Source organism: Malaya genurostris, chromosome 3 (assembly GCF_030247185.1).
Source record: "Malaya genurostris strain Urasoe2022 chromosome 3, Malgen_1.1, whole genome shotgun sequence".
In the NCBI taxonomy this organism is placed as follows: domain Eukaryota; kingdom Metazoa; phylum Arthropoda; class Insecta; order Diptera; family Culicidae; genus Malaya; species Malaya genurostris.
This window is the reverse complement of record NC_080572.1, coordinates 149,733,804-149,751,570: the sequence shown is the minus strand read 5'-3', so window position 1 is coordinate 149,751,570 and position 17,767 is coordinate 149,733,804. Positions and strand designations below refer to the sequence as shown.

The following is a 17,767-nucleotide window of genomic DNA, read 5'->3' as shown; positions in this document are numbered from 1 at the left end:
CATTCATGCCACGTGTTTTTTCGCTCTCTACCCTAACCAAACATTTGATTCATTATATTTAACAATTTTACCTTTTTTAACAATTGCTTTTAATTTTAATGTGTTTCCCTGTCGTGGTGTACTTGCGATAATCACACTATTATAAATAAACATTATTTTAATATTAGACATTAACATTTTTAACTAACTCGTCAACTAAGTGTACTAACACCGTTTTACAGTTACACAAGTTTTACCGTTTTCTATTTCCACAATTTTCTTCGAATCCGGCATCTACAAAATAGAACACTATTAGCACATTTTTCCAACTTTACAAAAATCTAGAGATAACGGCGCGCACTACTGATTTCTTCGGTAGTCGGAAATAGGAAGAACTCTTCCAGCTCAAGCAAAGTTTATCAAGGTTGACACCGACAAAACCCAGAAGCTTCATCGATACCAACCCAATTGACGTTTGACTAATCAAGTTTGGTAGCCCTTCCTCTAGCTGCAACAGCTATGGATGGTATGTTGCGCTACATGTTCACACCGTAGCAGCGTGACACCTAGCAAGTACATTGACAATGCCCTTAATCGTGAGTGACCCATCCGTCTCAGAGCGGATCATGGACTTGGAAGGCTATCACTCACTCTGATAGACGTAATGACCATAATCGGAGGAGGGCCGAATGTCATATACCATTCGACTCAGCTCGACGAACTGAGCTATTGTCTGTGTGTGTCTGTGTGTGTAACAAATATTGTCACTCATTTTTCTCGGAGATGGCTTATTTGCTCAGATTCATTCTTACGCCAAAGAATTTGCTGAAGCCGACGATCATCGGGATGTACAATTTTTTTCAATATCAGCGGTCATGACGTACCGATGAAGGCGAAAGTTAAGCACAATGGACAAGAGAGTGGGCTGAACCGTTGGACCAGTTAGGAGAATGTCATTTAATGAAAGGTGATTAGAACTTTTACACGACCCGTCAAACACAACTCTCGTTTTAGTTGTAGAAGATTCAGGACGAACGATTGCATGATGGGGCAAGAAAAACTGGGGTAACGCGTCACGAGTCAGCACCTTTTCCATGTGTCCAAGCTCTTCATATTCTTCCATGAATTGCACATAACTGGAACGGAGCAAGTCGTCAGCACGGATGCGCCTTTCTACAGAGTTGAGTCGTCGAGCCGCAGTGGACCATGTATCACCGAGAAGAGGAAGCATTTTTTGTCGAATAGGTGAACGTACCACGTATCGTCCATCGGAATTGCGTATGTGTGTCTTTTTGAAAAAATTTTCACATTGCTGTTCCTCCGCCGTATATGCTTTGCCATGGTCGAAGTTCTCCACTTCCCAAAACTTTTTCACTTGAGTTTCTAACTTGTCGAAAGTAGAAACGAGACATGGAACTTGAGTAGCTGACTTGGTGGGTACCTTTCCAGCGAGAATGTATCCCAGATTTTTCTTATGCGGGTATGGCAGATGTGCATCGAAGGAGATTTGCTCTGCTTGCAGTATCACGGAGAATAACTCTGCGCCAACTATCATGTCAATGCCCTTGCTGATGTTAAAACGTTCGTCGATTGTTCTCGTTGGTAGACTGGCGGTTAGCTTCGGTAACACTAGACACTCCAGGCGATGTTCGATGGGTCCAAAACGAGAAGACAGTAGCACTGACACGGAGTATCGCACATTCACTACTGCTTGACCGATACCACTAACAGGCACGTTTAGCTTACTTCGTTTTAACGTAAGGCGTTGACACATGGATTCAGAAATAAAATTTGACTGTGATCCACTATCTAAAAGAACACGAGCACATTGGTGTTGCCCTCGATGGTCTCGGACCTTCACCAGAGCAGTATATAGTAACACAGTTGATTCACTTATTGATGAAGTTGTTTGACAAACATTGGATGGATGTGCGACTGTACCGGACGGAGCGGAAGAGGGCTCGCAGACCGACGGCGGCGACAACGATACCGAACGATCAGCCGGGGTGACACCGGTGTCACCTAATCGCGCAACGGAAGGAGAATGAGATGCATTATTGACAGACAGGAACTGTTGTTCGAATACAGGTTCTGCCTTTGGTTAAAGGTGTGATGAAATTTCAGTTGCGATTAATGTAGATGAAGGAGGAAAATGAAGCAGTGTATGATGCTTCTTTTGACAGTATTTGCATGATACACCTGTGCAATTTTTAGACAAATGGGCGAATTTCAAGCAGTTAGTACATAAGCCGCTCCGTTGAACAAGTTCGAAGCGTTGTTGAGGAGTTTGTGCACGAAAAACCTCACATTGGAATTAATAATGAGCTTGTTTACATGCCGCACATTTGAGAGAATGCTCTGTAACAGAGTGTTGATTTATTTGGCGAGCCCTAGGGGGCTTAGATTCCGTAAATGAAATAGAATTTTGGGAGAGCTTGAGTGACTGTAAAGTCCTTGAATGCTCGTGTATGAATTTCACCAACTCTTCGTATAATGGACGTTTGGATTTATCCCGCTGATTTTCCCACAACTTTTGTGTGCTGATGTCCATTCGACTGAACAGAAGTTCTACCAGAACAGAATCCCAATGCTGTGCCTTTGTTTTCAATGAATCCAAAATTTGAACGTGCTTTTCGAATTCATCAACAAGATCAGATAATTCATTTGCCGATTCATCTCTTAGAGGTGTTATAGAGAACAAAGCAGAAATATGTTGTTTGATCAGTAAATTTTTATCTTCATAGCGATAGGAAATCATTTTCCAAGCAACAATGTAACTGGTTGATGCTATTGGAAGCGAACAGATTATGCGTGCCGCATCCACTTTCAGAGACGCACGGAGGTAGTGTAGCTTCTGAATGCTCGAAAGCGATACGTTGTCATGAATCATCGCCTAGAACATGTCATGGAAACCAGCCCACTCATTTGGGTTTCCATGACATGTTCAAGGCGATGATTCATGACAACGTATCGCTTTCGAGCATTCAGAAGCTACACTACCTCCGTGCGTCTCTGAATGCTCGAAAGCGATACGTGAAGAACCGATTTCCACAAACTTAGATTCAAATGAAAGGTCTTATGGTCCAATACAAAGCTCCTGAATTTCATTACCATGCGATTTCCGGTTCCGGAATCACAGGGTGATATACACAAAAAAGGGAGAAATAATGCAATAAAAATGAGAAAAAAAAGGTCACTAACTTTTCTCGGAGATGCCTCGACCGATTTTCACAAAATAAGATTCAAATTAAAGGTCTCCGACTACCGGTTCCGGAGCTACCGGGTGATATGTAAAAAAATTGTGAAAAAAATATCACCCACTTTTCTCCGAGATGGCTGAACCGATTCTCACAAACTTAGATTCAAATGAAAGGTCTTATGGTCCCATACAAAGTTCCTGAATTCTATTTAAATCCGACTTCCGGTTCCGGAATTACAGGGTGATATGCAAAAAAATGTGAAAATAATGCAACAAAAATGTGAGAATAATGTCAATCAGTTTTCACGTTGATGGCAGAACCGATTTCACAAACTTAGATTCAAATGAAAGGTCTTATGGTCCAATACAAAGTTCCTCAATTTCATTAGCATCCGACATCCAGTTCCGGAATTACAGGGTGATATGCACTAAAAAGTGGGAAATAATGCATTAAAAATGTGAAAAAAATGTCACTCACTTTTCTCGGAGATGGCTCAATCGATTTTTACAAACGTAGATTCAAATGAAAGGTCTCACAACCCCATATAAAATTCATGAATTTCATTTGGATCTGACTTCCGGTATCGGAGCTACAGGGTGATATGTACAAAAATTGTGACAAAAATGTCACTAACTTTTCTCGGAGATGGCTGAACCGATTTTCACAAACTTAGGTTCAAATGAAAGGTCTTATGGTCCCATACAAAGTTCCTGAATTTTATTAGCATCCGACTTCCGGTTCAGGAGCTACAGGGTGATATGAACAGAAATTGTGAAAAAAATGTCACTCACCTCTCTCGGAGATGGCAGAACCGATTTTCATAAACTTAGATTCAAATGAAAGGCCCTACGGTTTCATACAAAGTTCCTGAATTCTATTTGGATCCGACTTCCGGCTCCGGAATTACAGGGTGATATGCATAAAAAATGTGAAAATAATGCAATAAAAATGTGAAAATAATGTCACGCATTTTTCTCGTTGATGGCTAAACCGATTTTCGCAAATTTAGACTCTAATGAAAGGATTCATGGTCACGGTTCAATACAAAGTTCCTGAATTCATTTGGATCCGACTTCCGGTATCATAATTATATTGTGATATGTACCAAAAATGTGAAAATAATGTCAACCTTTTTACTCGGAGATGGCTGAACCGATTTTCACGAACATAGATTTAAATGAAAGGTCTCATGGTCCCATACATAGTTCCAAAATTCATTTGAATCCGACTTCCGGTTCCGGAATTACAGGGTGATATGCACCAAATATGTTAAAATAATGTCACTCACTCAAAATTCTGATTCCGGAAATACAGAGTGATATGCATAAAAATGTGAAAGTAATACATAAAACCTGTTTTAATCCACCTAGTGGTGTAATGATGCCTTTCTCATGTACATATAATATTGTGGTATTCCATTCAAAATTTTTCTCTTCGATTTTTGAAACAAACCAAAGATTGTTTGTGCATTAGCTAGTATAACATACAGAATAAAACAATGCTTTGATTGCGTGAGTCATCCACATTTCCACTAACCAAAGTCGGTTCGTACGGCCACCAACTAACATGACACACAAACTCTTCTAGTACGCACTCTAAATTACGATTTAAATGTTTGTTGTATCCGAAAATATTTTTAGTGACGGTGTACAATATTGAACACACTTTACCCTATACCTCCGGAACCGGAAGTCGGTTCCGGATGAAATTCAGGAATTCCATATGGGATCGAAATACCTTTCATTTGAATCTAAGTTTGTGGAAATCGGTCAAACCATCGCTGAGAAAAGTGAGTGAGATCGATTTTGGTATATCCACTATTTCCGGTACTTCCGGAACCGGATACCGGAAACCAGGATAGCCAGAATCGGTTTGTTTAGTTGCCTACTGATAATGACTATCGATTTGTGTAGTTTTGAGACCAGTTTAGAAAATTTTTTACGTTTTTTGTTTCGCCGGTTTAAGTGACGGTGTACAATATATAACACACTTTACCCTATAATTCCGGAACCGGAAGTTGAATACGGATGAAATTCAGAAATTCCGTATGGGACCACGAGACCTTTCATTTGAATCTAAGTTTGTGGAAATCGGTCACACCATCGCTGAGAAAAGTGAGTGGGATCTATTTTGGTATATATGATCACTATTTCCGGTACTTCCGGAACCGGATACCGGAAACCAGGATAGCCAGAATCGGTTTGTTTAGTTGGCTACTGATAATGACTTTCGATTTGTGTAGTTTTGAGACCAGTTTAGAAAATTTTTTACGTTTTTTGTTTCGCCGGTTTAAGTGACGGTGTGCAATATTGAACACACTTTACGCTATAATTCCGGAACCGGAAGTCGGATCCGGATGAAATTCAGGAATTCCGTATGGGACCACAAGTCCTTTTATTTGAATCTAAGTTTGTGGAAATCGGTCAAACCATCGCTGAGAAAAGTGAGTGAGATCTATTTTGGTATATATGACCACTATTTCCGTTACTTCGGGAACCGGATACCGGGAACCAGGATAGCCAGAATCGGTTTGTTTAATTGCCTACTGATAATGACTTTCGATTTGTGTGGTTTTGAGACCAGTTTAGAAAATTTTTTACGTGTTTTGTTTCGCCAATTTAAGTGACGGTGTACAATATTGAACACACTTTACCCTATAATTCCGGAACCGAAAGTCGGATCCGGATGAAATTAAGGAATTCCGTATGGGACCACGAGACCTTTCATTTGAATCCAAGTTTGTCAAAATCGGTTAAGCTATCTCCGAGAAAACCTAGTGAGATTATTTGACACATACACACACATACATATACACACACACACAGACATTACTTAGCTCGATGAACTGAGTCGAATGGTATATGACACTTGGCCCTCCGGGTCAATTTTCACTGGTCGGTTTTTCAAATGATTGCATAACCTTTCTATATGAGAAAGGCAAAAATGTGATAACAATGTCACTCACTTTTCTCGGAGATGGCAGAACCGATTTACACCAACTTAGATTCAAATGAAAGGTTTTATGGTCCAATACAAAGTTTCTGAATTTCATTAGCATCCGACTTCCGGTTCCGGAATTACAGGGTGATATGCACCAAAAAGGGGGAAATAATGCATTAAAAATGTGAAAAAAATGACACTCACTTTTTTCGGAGATGGCGAAACCGATTTTCTCAAACTTAGACTCTAATGAAAGGATTCATGGTCACGGTTCAATACAAAGTTCCTGAATTCATTTGGATCTGACTTCCGGTACCAAAAATGTGAAAATAATGTCAACCTTTTTACTCGGAGATGGCTGCACCGATATTCACAAACTTAGATTCAAATGAAAGGTTCCACGGTCCCATACATAGTTCCTAAATTTTATTTGAATCTGACTTCCGGTTCCGGAATTACAGGGTGATATGCAAAAAACATGTGAAAATAATGTCACTCACTTTTCTCGGAGATTACTAAACCGATTTCCACAATCTTAGATTTAAATGAAAGATCTTAGAATCGCATACAAAATTCCTTAATATGATTCGACTCTCACTTCCGGAATTGCAGGGTGATATGTACCAACAATGGGAAAAAAGTGCATTAAAAATGTGAAAATAACGTCACTCACTTTTTTCGGAGATGGCTAAACCGATTTTCTCAAACTCAGATTTAAATGAAAGGTCTCAACGTCCTATACGAAGTTCCTGAATATCATTTAGATTCAATTTCTGATTCCGGAAATACAGAGTGATATGCATAAGAAATGTGAAAGTAATACATCAAAAATGTGATAATAATGTCACTCACATTACTCTGGGATGGTTGAACCGATTTTAACAAACTTAGATTCAAATGAAAGGTCTTATGATCCCATACAAAGTTCCGAAATATAATGCGATCCGACTTCCGGTTCAATAATTACAGGGTGATATATACCAGAAATGTGAAAATAATGGCACTCGTGTTTTAGATTAGCATCTCTGTTCTCATACAAATAGGCAACGCAAATGTCAAGCACTAGTTTGAAAAAATAATGCTGACTGTGTGACATGAACACTGAAGCATGCTTTTATGTACTACTCTAATCAATCTGAATCAATTGGTGTCAAAATTAGTGTCCGAAATTATTTAATAGAAGTATGAAATATATTGCATTATCACACCACTAGGTGAATTAAGAAGGGCAAATTCTCGAATTCGATCGGAATAATTCGATTCGATCGAAATACAGAATAGGGGTGATCAATAGGGGAAGTCCAGATGCCTCTTATCTAATTCAATTTTGTCATTCGAGGCAAAAAATATTTCGAATAATTAAGGAAAACCAATATGAAAATATTAAAAGACGACATAACGCAAGCTTCAGCATATGAAATAACTGCAAAAGATAAGGTGAATGGAAAATTTGAGATAAACATAGATACGACTACCTTATTCCGAAATGGTTCTTTTCTATAATAACATCCACATAATGCATTTGTATCCTCACCTGGACTGAATGAGGCTGTTAAAGTATCCATTTTCAGGTTTTTATGCAATTATTAATGAAACTGTGCATGGTTGGGTCGTTATCATTGTAGAAAAGAAAAAACTTCTTCTATTTAAACGTTTAAAAGAGTACTCACGACAGCGAATACTTTAATTTTTCACAAGATACAATAAAAACAATTATTTTTTAGTATTCATATAGTACAATAAGCGAAGGAAGCACATGGTGTTCCTCAGTACATTAGTATGTCTTGTACGTCAACAATGTCATATGGTATAAACATATATTCTACTCAATGGACGTGCACGCACGACTTCTAATTTTAAGAAATTTGAAAGTGTTGTTCAAACTACGCTAGTAAACTGTTCAAACATACTATATAATATAAAATATGATTTAATGACAACAGATCACTCCGCCACAGACTGATCATGCGCAGTATCGCGTTTCGATTCTCTACCCAAGTTGCCAAGAAACACTAACTGTGTTATAAGGAATTCAAGTAGGGTAACGGCTCCCTATTTCATCTGAGCTAGAATTTCCATCTTATCCCTTCACCTCATTACTTTGAACATGAATAATATCTCACAACGTACCTGAACCAAACTGTAGAATGTTTTAAAATGATTATTGAAGCTATCGTTACACTTTCTCATTGGTAGAAATGGTTCTAAATTTTTCGGTGATTGTCTTTTTTTCATTTGAAACAAACTTACTTTTCAATTTAGGACACATTTTCGTCTCAAGACTTACAGTTCGTCATGTTTCTGAATATCTACTTATCGATTTGTCTCAAAACATGATCACTACTATTGAATGCTGGATGACTTCATAATTAGTAATGTTCACTTGCCACTTGTTTAGTTAACAATTGAAAACTTCAAAAATTACCCGACAAGCAATAAAAGTCTTCAAGAATATGAAATGAAAGTTTTTCACTTAGTTCACTTGATTGCGCTTTGTCTTCATCTCATTTGGTTTCGCAAAGTTGCCAAGTTTTCTAAAAATGTTACAAAAAAAATTGTTTTCCTTCTTCAAATTATCATCAACAAGTTTTTTTTTTGTATCCGTGACATTAGTTTAATTATATTGTTGATATTCATATTTCGATAAAACTGTTTCGGCTTCGAATATTATCAGAAAGAGCGTGTTACATACTAATGAAATAATTTTGTGACAAATCTAGTAGCACTGGTTTCTTTCCGCTATACGTCACCATAACACTGTTAAATGTGTGTGTTTCATCGGCTGTGCACAGAGATGCCAGATATTTTCATTTCTATTTGTTTTCACTTATAAAATGAATCAGTTCAAATTGGTTTAAAATTTTAATATAAATGTTTATCAGTGTTCATCATCAAATATTTGCACAAAAGATTTCCATTTTAACATGTGATTTGTCCGTTGATTAATACACTTTTAAAGAAGTACTGCAATCAAATACTAACAGATACTCAGAGAGAAAAGTGTAACTTTTTACTTCTCACTTTTTATGAACCTTTACAATTCTGTATCAAATTTAGAAAATCTGTATAAAATCTGTAATCTGATTTAAATCAGTATGCGAAGGCAAAAATCTATACAATACAGACAAATCTGTATAAAAGGCATCTCTGGTTCTGCGATTCTTTTTTATTGTTTTTTTTTCAAGTTCTCCAAATAACTGCACAGTAAAATTTTAAACTTAAAACGATCCAAAAAATTTTAAACGTCGAAATGATTTAAAACTGATTCTAAAAATATCGTGTGTTGTCTCATAGTTGACATTAGGCCCTTTTTAAGGAAAATTCTCACATTTTGAACCTGAGAGTACAATAGTGCAATATTTTGGTTTTGATTGCTGTCGCCATTGTAATTAATGAGATGAATAAAGGACCAACGATAGGATGAATATAAAACATTTGAGTTGAAATTATTAGCACAGTAGTGAACTTAACACAAGTGTTTTAGATGATTTTATAATATTATTTTAATTTCCAAGAAATGTGAATCATTTCCCAATGTGGAGCAAGGCAAACTAAGCAGAAATATGAAAAAAATCGTAGTGATTTTAGTGGCTAAATCAAGTTTTTAAGGTAACGTCCTTACAAATGAGATGGAATAGGGATCCATTACCCTATGTATTTTAGATAGGTAGAAGTAGAAGTTTTTATTCGCTTTTGATACAATGGCTCTTTTCTCATAATCACTTTAAGACCACTAAACCTCGAACAGAAATTCGAATTCAGCCTCATATAAAAAGTATCTATTAAATGAAAAACCCTTCTAATTCCACCTAGTGGTTTGATAATGCTTTTCTCTTGCCATTCAAACAGTCTAATTAAAACATTTATAACATCGCACGTCTAATTAAAACATTTATAACACCGCAACTCCAGAAAAAAATTTCTGGCTACCTAGAGTTTCATTGATTCAAGGCTTCCATCCAAAGAATTATTCTTCGTACTAACCAACCTACCACAAAATCAGTCTTTATTAAGACTTAACCAAACTAGAAGTGTATTCGAAGCCTAATATAGCCTAGTTATTTATATTCTTCAAAATGCCTGCATCCAACCGGAAAGGAAACAAGCCTAAGGTTGAAAATAATGCAATGCGGAAGAAATCCCAATCCCCCCGATCTTACACAAATTTCCGAATTTATACGACTTCATCAATTTTTGAAGCATTTCAAGTTGGATGGCAATTTGCAAATAATATTATAATGAATTTAGCAGTGATGTTTGAATTTGAATATTTTGAATTGGAATGCTCGATCTTTAAAATCGAGTGAAGATGAATTTTATAATTTCTCACACACTTAAAAATAGTTACTCAAAAATGAGTAAGATCTCACTCATCTACAGAAAAAATGGAACAACTCTAATTTAGAGTAACTCCGAAGTTACTCAAATTTGAGTTCTTCCACTGGAAACGATGTTTGGGTAAAATCTACCCATTTACTGAGTAATACTTTATTTGTACATGTACCAAAAATAGAGTAACTATCACTCAAATTTTGAGTGAAGTTTTATTTCACATATAGCAAATTTGCAAAAAAAAAAATGCTCCTCTTCTGAGTGTATATTAAAATATTAAGTTGAGTGTATATTAAAATATTAGGTAATTGAACTCAATACTATATCAAGTGGCGGTCGCTTGGAGTAGTGTGTCAATCGCAAATTAACATACATGTCAGTTTTGATCAGGCACCAATCATCACTTATTCCTCATAAATGATATTTGAGCATATTCGGTTCCATTCTAAAGCACAACACGGAGTTTATCATTCCGGTTTTTGCAGACACAACACCATTTGTGTGTGAGTAACTATGAGTAACTTTTTCTAAGCGTGTGGTTCATCCATTTGACAGGTTTACTGAAATGCACGCTTAAAAATAGTTACTCAAAAATGAGTAAGATCTCACTCATCTACAGAAAAAGTGGAACAACTCTAATTTAGAGTAACTGCAAAGTTACTCAAATTTGAGTTCTTCCACTGGAAACAATATTTGGGTAAAATCTACTCATTTACTGAGTAATACTTAATTTGTACGTGAGTGAAATTTTATTTCACATATACCAAATTTGCAAAAAAATGCTCCTTTTCTGAGTGTATTGTATTAAAATATTAAGTAATTGAACTCAATACTATATCAAGTGGTGGTCGCTTGGAGTTGTGTGTCAATCGCAAATTAACATACATGTCAGTTATGCTCAGACACCAATCATACACTTATTCCTCATAAATGACATTTGAGCATATTCGTTTCCATTCTAAAGCAAAACACGGAGTTTATCATTCCGGTTTTTGCAGACACAACACCGTTTGTGTTAAGCGACTCACCCTCGAAACACGCGATCTCACTAACAAAAAATACAACCTGTTGCTACAAATGGTTATTACAACTTTTAGACTGATCTTGCGAATAGTGACAAAAAAACGAGTTCTTGCGATAAACTCAAATTTAGAGTAGAAGTTACTCAATATCATTGATGATAACTACTCAATTTTTGACGTTTCCATGTATCATTTGAAAATGAGTAACTAGTACTCAAACTATGAGTAACTTTTTCTAAGCGTGTGGGTGGTGGAGTTGCCATTTTTGTCCAACGGCAAATTAAACATCGAATTTTACTTTCGTCCAATACTAAAGTTATTAAGAGCTTGGGAATCGAAATTGAAACAATTCATGGAATTTATTTTATCGCAAAAATCACAAGATATCGACCAAAATTTTTCGTAATAGAGAACTTATATGCAAAGTTGATCATTCCGGTTTTTGCAGACACAACACCGTTTGTGTTGAGCAACTCACCCTCGAAATACGCGATCTCACTAACAAAAAATACAACCTGTTGCTACAAATGGTTATTACAACTTTTAGACTGATCTTGCGAATAGTAACAAAAAAACGAGTTCTTGCGTTAAACTCAAATTCAGAGTAGGAGTTACTCAATATAATTGATGATAAATACTCAATTTTTGACGTTTCCATGTATCATCTGAAAATGAGTAACTAGTACTCAAACTATGAATAACTTTTTCTAAGCGTGTGGTTCATCCATTTGACAGGTTTACTGAAATGGGTGGTGGAGTTGCCATTTTTGTCCAACGACAAATTAAACATCGAATTTTACCTTTGTCCAATACTAAAGTTATTAAAAGCTTGGGAATCGAAATTGAAACCATTCATGGATTTTATTTTATCGCTGAAGCATATTAAATATTCCAATGCGCCGATGAATAATTAAATTTCTTTAAAGGCGGTTTGCAAAAACTCACAAGATTTCGACCAAAATTTTTCGTAATAGAGAACTTATATGCAAAGCATATCCAGTGGAATTGTAGGCAAAATAACAGCAATGGTAAAATACTTCATAATCAACTCTCTGCTGGTTACGTTACAGTTCTTCATTCCAGCAATCCGCCTTGTTTCTGTTCCGTAAAAACGTCTACAATTGATCTGGTTCTAACAGATCAAAGTCAAATTTGTAGTGAACCGATTACACATGCTGACTTTGACTCAGATCATATTCCTGTAAGCAGGGTTGCGAACGGTACCGGAGAATGACATGAAACAGCAGACAGTCAAGCCGCACAAATGGTAGCTGTCGCCGAATGAACTTTGCCGTGACTGCAGCGGATAAAAATGTCATAGCTCTCATGACATTTTCTCTCGTGGATGTACCCGTATGCTCGCATCGGTAGCTGTTCTCCTCACTTCAATCAGAGAATGGCTTACCACAAAGAACAGTTTCTCCTTTCAAATTCTACAGCTTTCGAGAGACATCCACCAATAAGGCTCAACGTTGAAATTCGTTTTATGCCTGTTCTCACGGGGTGTATGGAGACATACACATGGAAGTTTTGGTCCGCTATGCTGACGGTTTTTCTGCATTCTTTTTTGTTGCTCCGCACCCTCGTTGGAAGGAAGGCGGTTCGGTGAGCAAAGTTGAAAAGCAGTGTTAACTAATGCTTTGATTTCCAGCCGGGATGGTGACACGAATTTATAGAGAGGTTTGGTGCATAATGTATTATATATATATATATATATATATATATATATATATATATATATATATATATATATATATATATATATATATATATATATATATATATATATATATATATATATATATATATATTGTGCTTACGGATATTAAAACGAAAGTTGTGTATTAGGGGAAAACAGTATTAAGCATTCTATCTTAGTAAAAGCCCCCTTTTTCAAATAAACTTCTTTTTTCAAACATTCAAACATACTTCTTGCAGTAACATTATCTTTCTGCAGGATCTTTCGGCTTTGCAATTTCGCAAATTTATCAAGACCATGAATCAATATGTTTCTCAACATTAATTAAACTGTGTACTCACATTTTCGAAGAAATCAACGATAAATTTAGAGATTTAACTTTTTTTTTTGCTACAGGATAATAGATTACCAATAAAATCGTTTGGCATGCAACGAGCTTTTTTGTGTGGAAATTTTATTGAGCCTACTTTATTCACGTGTAAAATAAAATTTGAGTTAAATGCTAATACAATCTGGTACTTAATATCACTGACGCTGTTGCAACAAAGCGAAACTTATTTCAAATATTGTTTCATTGAATCGATTACCTTCAGCCAAATGCATTAATAGCAAATTCATCCACATTCAGCATTAAAAATGGCTTGATACCTTCGAAGTGTTTTTTGGAAACGATTCGTGCGTTTTTTTCTCAAAACTACTTCCAAAATTTGTGAAATAATTCCATTCGAAAATAAACGATGAAAAATCGCAAAAGTTAATCGTTAACAATGACGAAAACCACCTGTTTTAGTTGAAAACTTCTAAGCCAGATTTAATGGCATTTTAGTTTTAAACGATGCACTACACCGGTGTGAAGCATATATATAATTTTTTTTTCATAACTACGTTTGTTTCATAAGGATTCTTAGTGTCAGTAGGATCGTAGTACTAGCCATGCAATGATTCTGTACACCAAGAATCAGCTGCGAAGTCTGTTGAAACAGAAAGGAAAAATTCCACAAAAGCTATGTAATGCCAACTCTTTGCTTTGCTTCATAAGGCAATATACATAAGTTTTTCTTTGCCGTAGCAATACATTTCGAATATCATATATGTATGTCGGAATTCATAAGTTAATTTAAATACTGTTTTTACCAAGCGATTTGCTATTATAAATTACATTAAATAAAAAACATTCATTTTGTACATGATCTTATAATTATTCCAGAATTCCAGGTTGCCCGCTGCGGTGTCAAGCAATATAGACAGCGTCGCTCCCACTCTAATGCAGTTCAGAGCAGTCACAACCGATATGACTGTCCAGTTATTGAAATGTCATGACATTTCGAGCTCGCGACATTTTAAAAAACCTTGAACGAAAATAAATGCAGCAGCTACCTATCCAGAATGTACGTACACTACCGCAGAGCGAACGGTGTGGCTTTGACTGCTGTGAGAGAGTGCGACAAAATGAACTGTTCTCAATGTGGCTGTCGTGTGTCGTGGCCAGGCTTCCCAGCAGTACTGCTTTTCAATGACATCCGCCACGAGATAGCATGAACTGTCGGAGCGCAAAGTCGAAAGCCCAGTCTACAATATGTGTGAAGCATACGCCGAACTGTAATGGCAACAGCGCTCGCATGCCTAAATGAATGCTGTCACTGAGACAGTTTGTACTCGTTAGATTGATGAGAGTATTCTATCCGGAGAGTAGTCAAACCGAACGGGCTGTTTGTATCCTGTTTCTTTCTGTTCGCTCATTCGCATAAAATGTTACGGAGACAGCCTTTGAAAATCGAAGACATCCTTTGATTTTAAGGGCATTACTGTTACGAAGGGCTGTCGCAAGCCGGCTGTCTCATCAATGTCTCTTGAAGCAATAAACCGGCTGTTTCTGGAGACGAGCCGTGGGTCATAGTGCGCTCGCACTATTTCGGCTGCCTCAATGAAATGGTACTAGTACATACGATTGCGTTGTTGGGATTACCTTTGCAGGAAACTTTAGTAACGTTTCATTACAATACCATTGTGAAATAAAGAAATTGTTTTAGATTTATATATACTGTCGGCGAAGGCAATGAATTTTAATAACTAACGAATATTAAAAGATAAACACTGAGTTTTGTGTAACGGCTCATATATATGAATTTCTAAAGTATTGATCCTTACTGCTTCCTTCTTATTCCTAAAGAAACAGATACACTTCCATTCATTAACAATACTCCGAAAATGTTTTATGCACCCTTATTCTGAATAATGACGTTTGAATTTTGGATCGAATCGTAGCTACTTTTCACAACTAATTAATTATGTAGTGTATTTAACGTTACTCCACCAATAGTCGGCACACTTTGGTACCCGTGCCTCACCGATTTCGTTGAAACTATAGAATATGATACTCTGAACCCAAATAAGATGTTTGGTGCACTTTGAATAGTTTTCGACCATAAAATTGAATGGGCAACTTTTATGTTTATATGTGAACATGTGCTTTCAGATTTTCGCTAAAAGTGTTTTAAAAAGAAAAATATAATGAAACCATTATTTTTCCCAAAAGCATCAAATTTTTTGGTTTACCCCAAACTTTGTTACAAATTTAGTATTCTCAATTGTTCTTTTCCACATAGGAATCAATCAACTAATAGCTTAAATTTATTTAAAATAGCTTAAATTTAGTTGTTCATTTAACATTCACATAGGTTTTGCCAGCAGTTGAAGGAATGAGAATATAAAAAAACGTTGAGTTCTTAATTTGTTACTGCCTTTGAGAACAGATCTTCAATAAACCTCTTTTGTTTTCATAAATATCACAAAACTAGAAAAATAGGTTTATAAGTTTTTTTATGGAATTCAGTGCCTATTAATATAGCTTCATTGCGGCTTAAATTGACTTTCCCTTTGCTCTCATTGCAAGTTTCTAAGTACTCCCCGGACCTTGTAATTGAGCTCTTTTTCGTTGAGGTGGTAGATCTTTTAGTACCATCTACACAAATACAGGGTCCGCAACCATGAAGTTGATTGGGGGAGCTCTCAGATAAAAAGTAGTTCAACAGATGGTTGTTTATGTGAAGAAAAGTTAAGAAGAAATTTTCAAATCGCAAATCATTTAATTAAAAGCCTTCCATTTAGTTTCATCCATATTCAACTTCTTGTTTCGAAATTAAGGGATGATCAGTACCAAAACTGGGAATTTAAAAATTTAATTTTTGAATTTTAAATAAATGAAAGACAAATTCGTGTCATATACAGCTCTTAAATTCTGTTTCTCCTAGGATAACTAAAACAATGAGTTTCTTAGGGTCGGAAATGACTGCTACAATATTATTATTATTATTATTATTATTATTATTATTATTATTATTATTATTATCATTATTATTATTATTATCATTATTATTATTATTATTATTATTATTATTATTATTATTATTATTATTATTATTATTATTATTATTATTATTATTATTATTATTATTATTATTATTATTATTATTATTATTATTTTTATTATATCTTTTATTTATTCCCGGTTTCAAACTTAATTGTTCACCGGGGATTTACACCTACATTTTTCAGAACATAATTTCTTTTTAGAAAGAAAACTGTTAAATATGTGCAAAGAACTCGGCTCTCAGAAAGTTTGACTATTTAGTTACAATATTTATAGTTCCAAACGTTTGATTTTTTTAAATGCAGACACAAGCTACTAAGCCAATTAGATTTTAGAAAATTTTCGACATTATTAGACTTTTAACTGCGGAAGTCGGATCCGAATTAAATTCAATAGTTCGCTTTGCTATTCACGAATAACTTTCCTTTTCCGTGAGGGCGTGAGAGTCGACTCAAACAGAAAACCAAAAATGTGTACGAGAATTGTAGCGAGCGCATATAAACTGGATGTGCTGTTTGAAATTTCAATGCACCGCATCTTCTTCTGCGTGCGGCTCGTGATTGCAACATCTACATTTCCAAAATTGGATTGAGCGTAAAAGCAAATAAAGGAAATGATTGAGATACTTCTAGAAGTTTACATGAAATTGTCCTTTTAACTGTAGATATAAATTTGGGCCTCAGTTACTTTTATAACAAGTTTTGTGGTAAACAACGACATTAAGTTAAAGAATTCAAAATATACTGACACAAGCTTCTACTTGATGAAAGATACGCTTTAACCGAGTTTTAAATTTTACAATGTAAAGTGACAGTTTCAACGTGTGTAAAAGTCGCGAACTTCTGGTAGCTATGACCAAAATAATGTAATAGTTAATATGCTGTTTCTGGAAATAAGATAATTCTATGCATAACAGGAAGAAAATGATTCAGCAGATTATCAGCACAACCCTATATCATATAAGTAACCGTACTATATCCGATTTTTTTTTGGAATATATTCCAGGGTAATAGAAACACCATACTATTCATATATAGAAGAGAACTTGATATGTATGGAAAGCTTGAGACCACATTACTCAAGAAAGACATTATTACATAACTTGAGGAATTAAAACTTTTTTTCTAAATAAAACAAAATAAACATTCGAATCTGTTACGGGCAACCATGCTGCATTCCACGCTTGGAAACATATTTTTTGGAAGAACCGGAATTTTTCATTCAG

The 17,767-nt window shown here is 35.5% G+C and overlaps 1 protein-coding gene across 7 annotated transcripts in view; it reads right to left on the bottom strand.

The window, feature by feature from the left end:
* The window catches only part of LOC131438683 (muscle calcium channel subunit alpha-1), a 1,458,253-nt gene that overhangs the window by 1,416,068 nt on the left and 24,418 nt on the right, over window positions 1-17,767 (bottom strand). For 5 of the 7 annotated variants that reach the window (XR_009230968.1, XM_058608859.1, XM_058608858.1 and 2 more), the window contains exon 1: window positions 7,654-8,076. The exons of 1 other annotated variant lie outside the window; for it this stretch is intronic. Coding sequence is in view for 4 of the 6 variants with exons in the window: in XM_058608859.1 (XP_058464842.1) it covers window positions 7,654-7,684 (31 nt within the window). In the remaining 2 variants the exon portion in view is untranslated. Of the gene's footprint in view, window positions 1-7,594; window positions 8,077-17,767 lie in introns of those variants that run through there. One more of the 7 variants, XM_058608862.1, reaches the window with a different exon arrangement.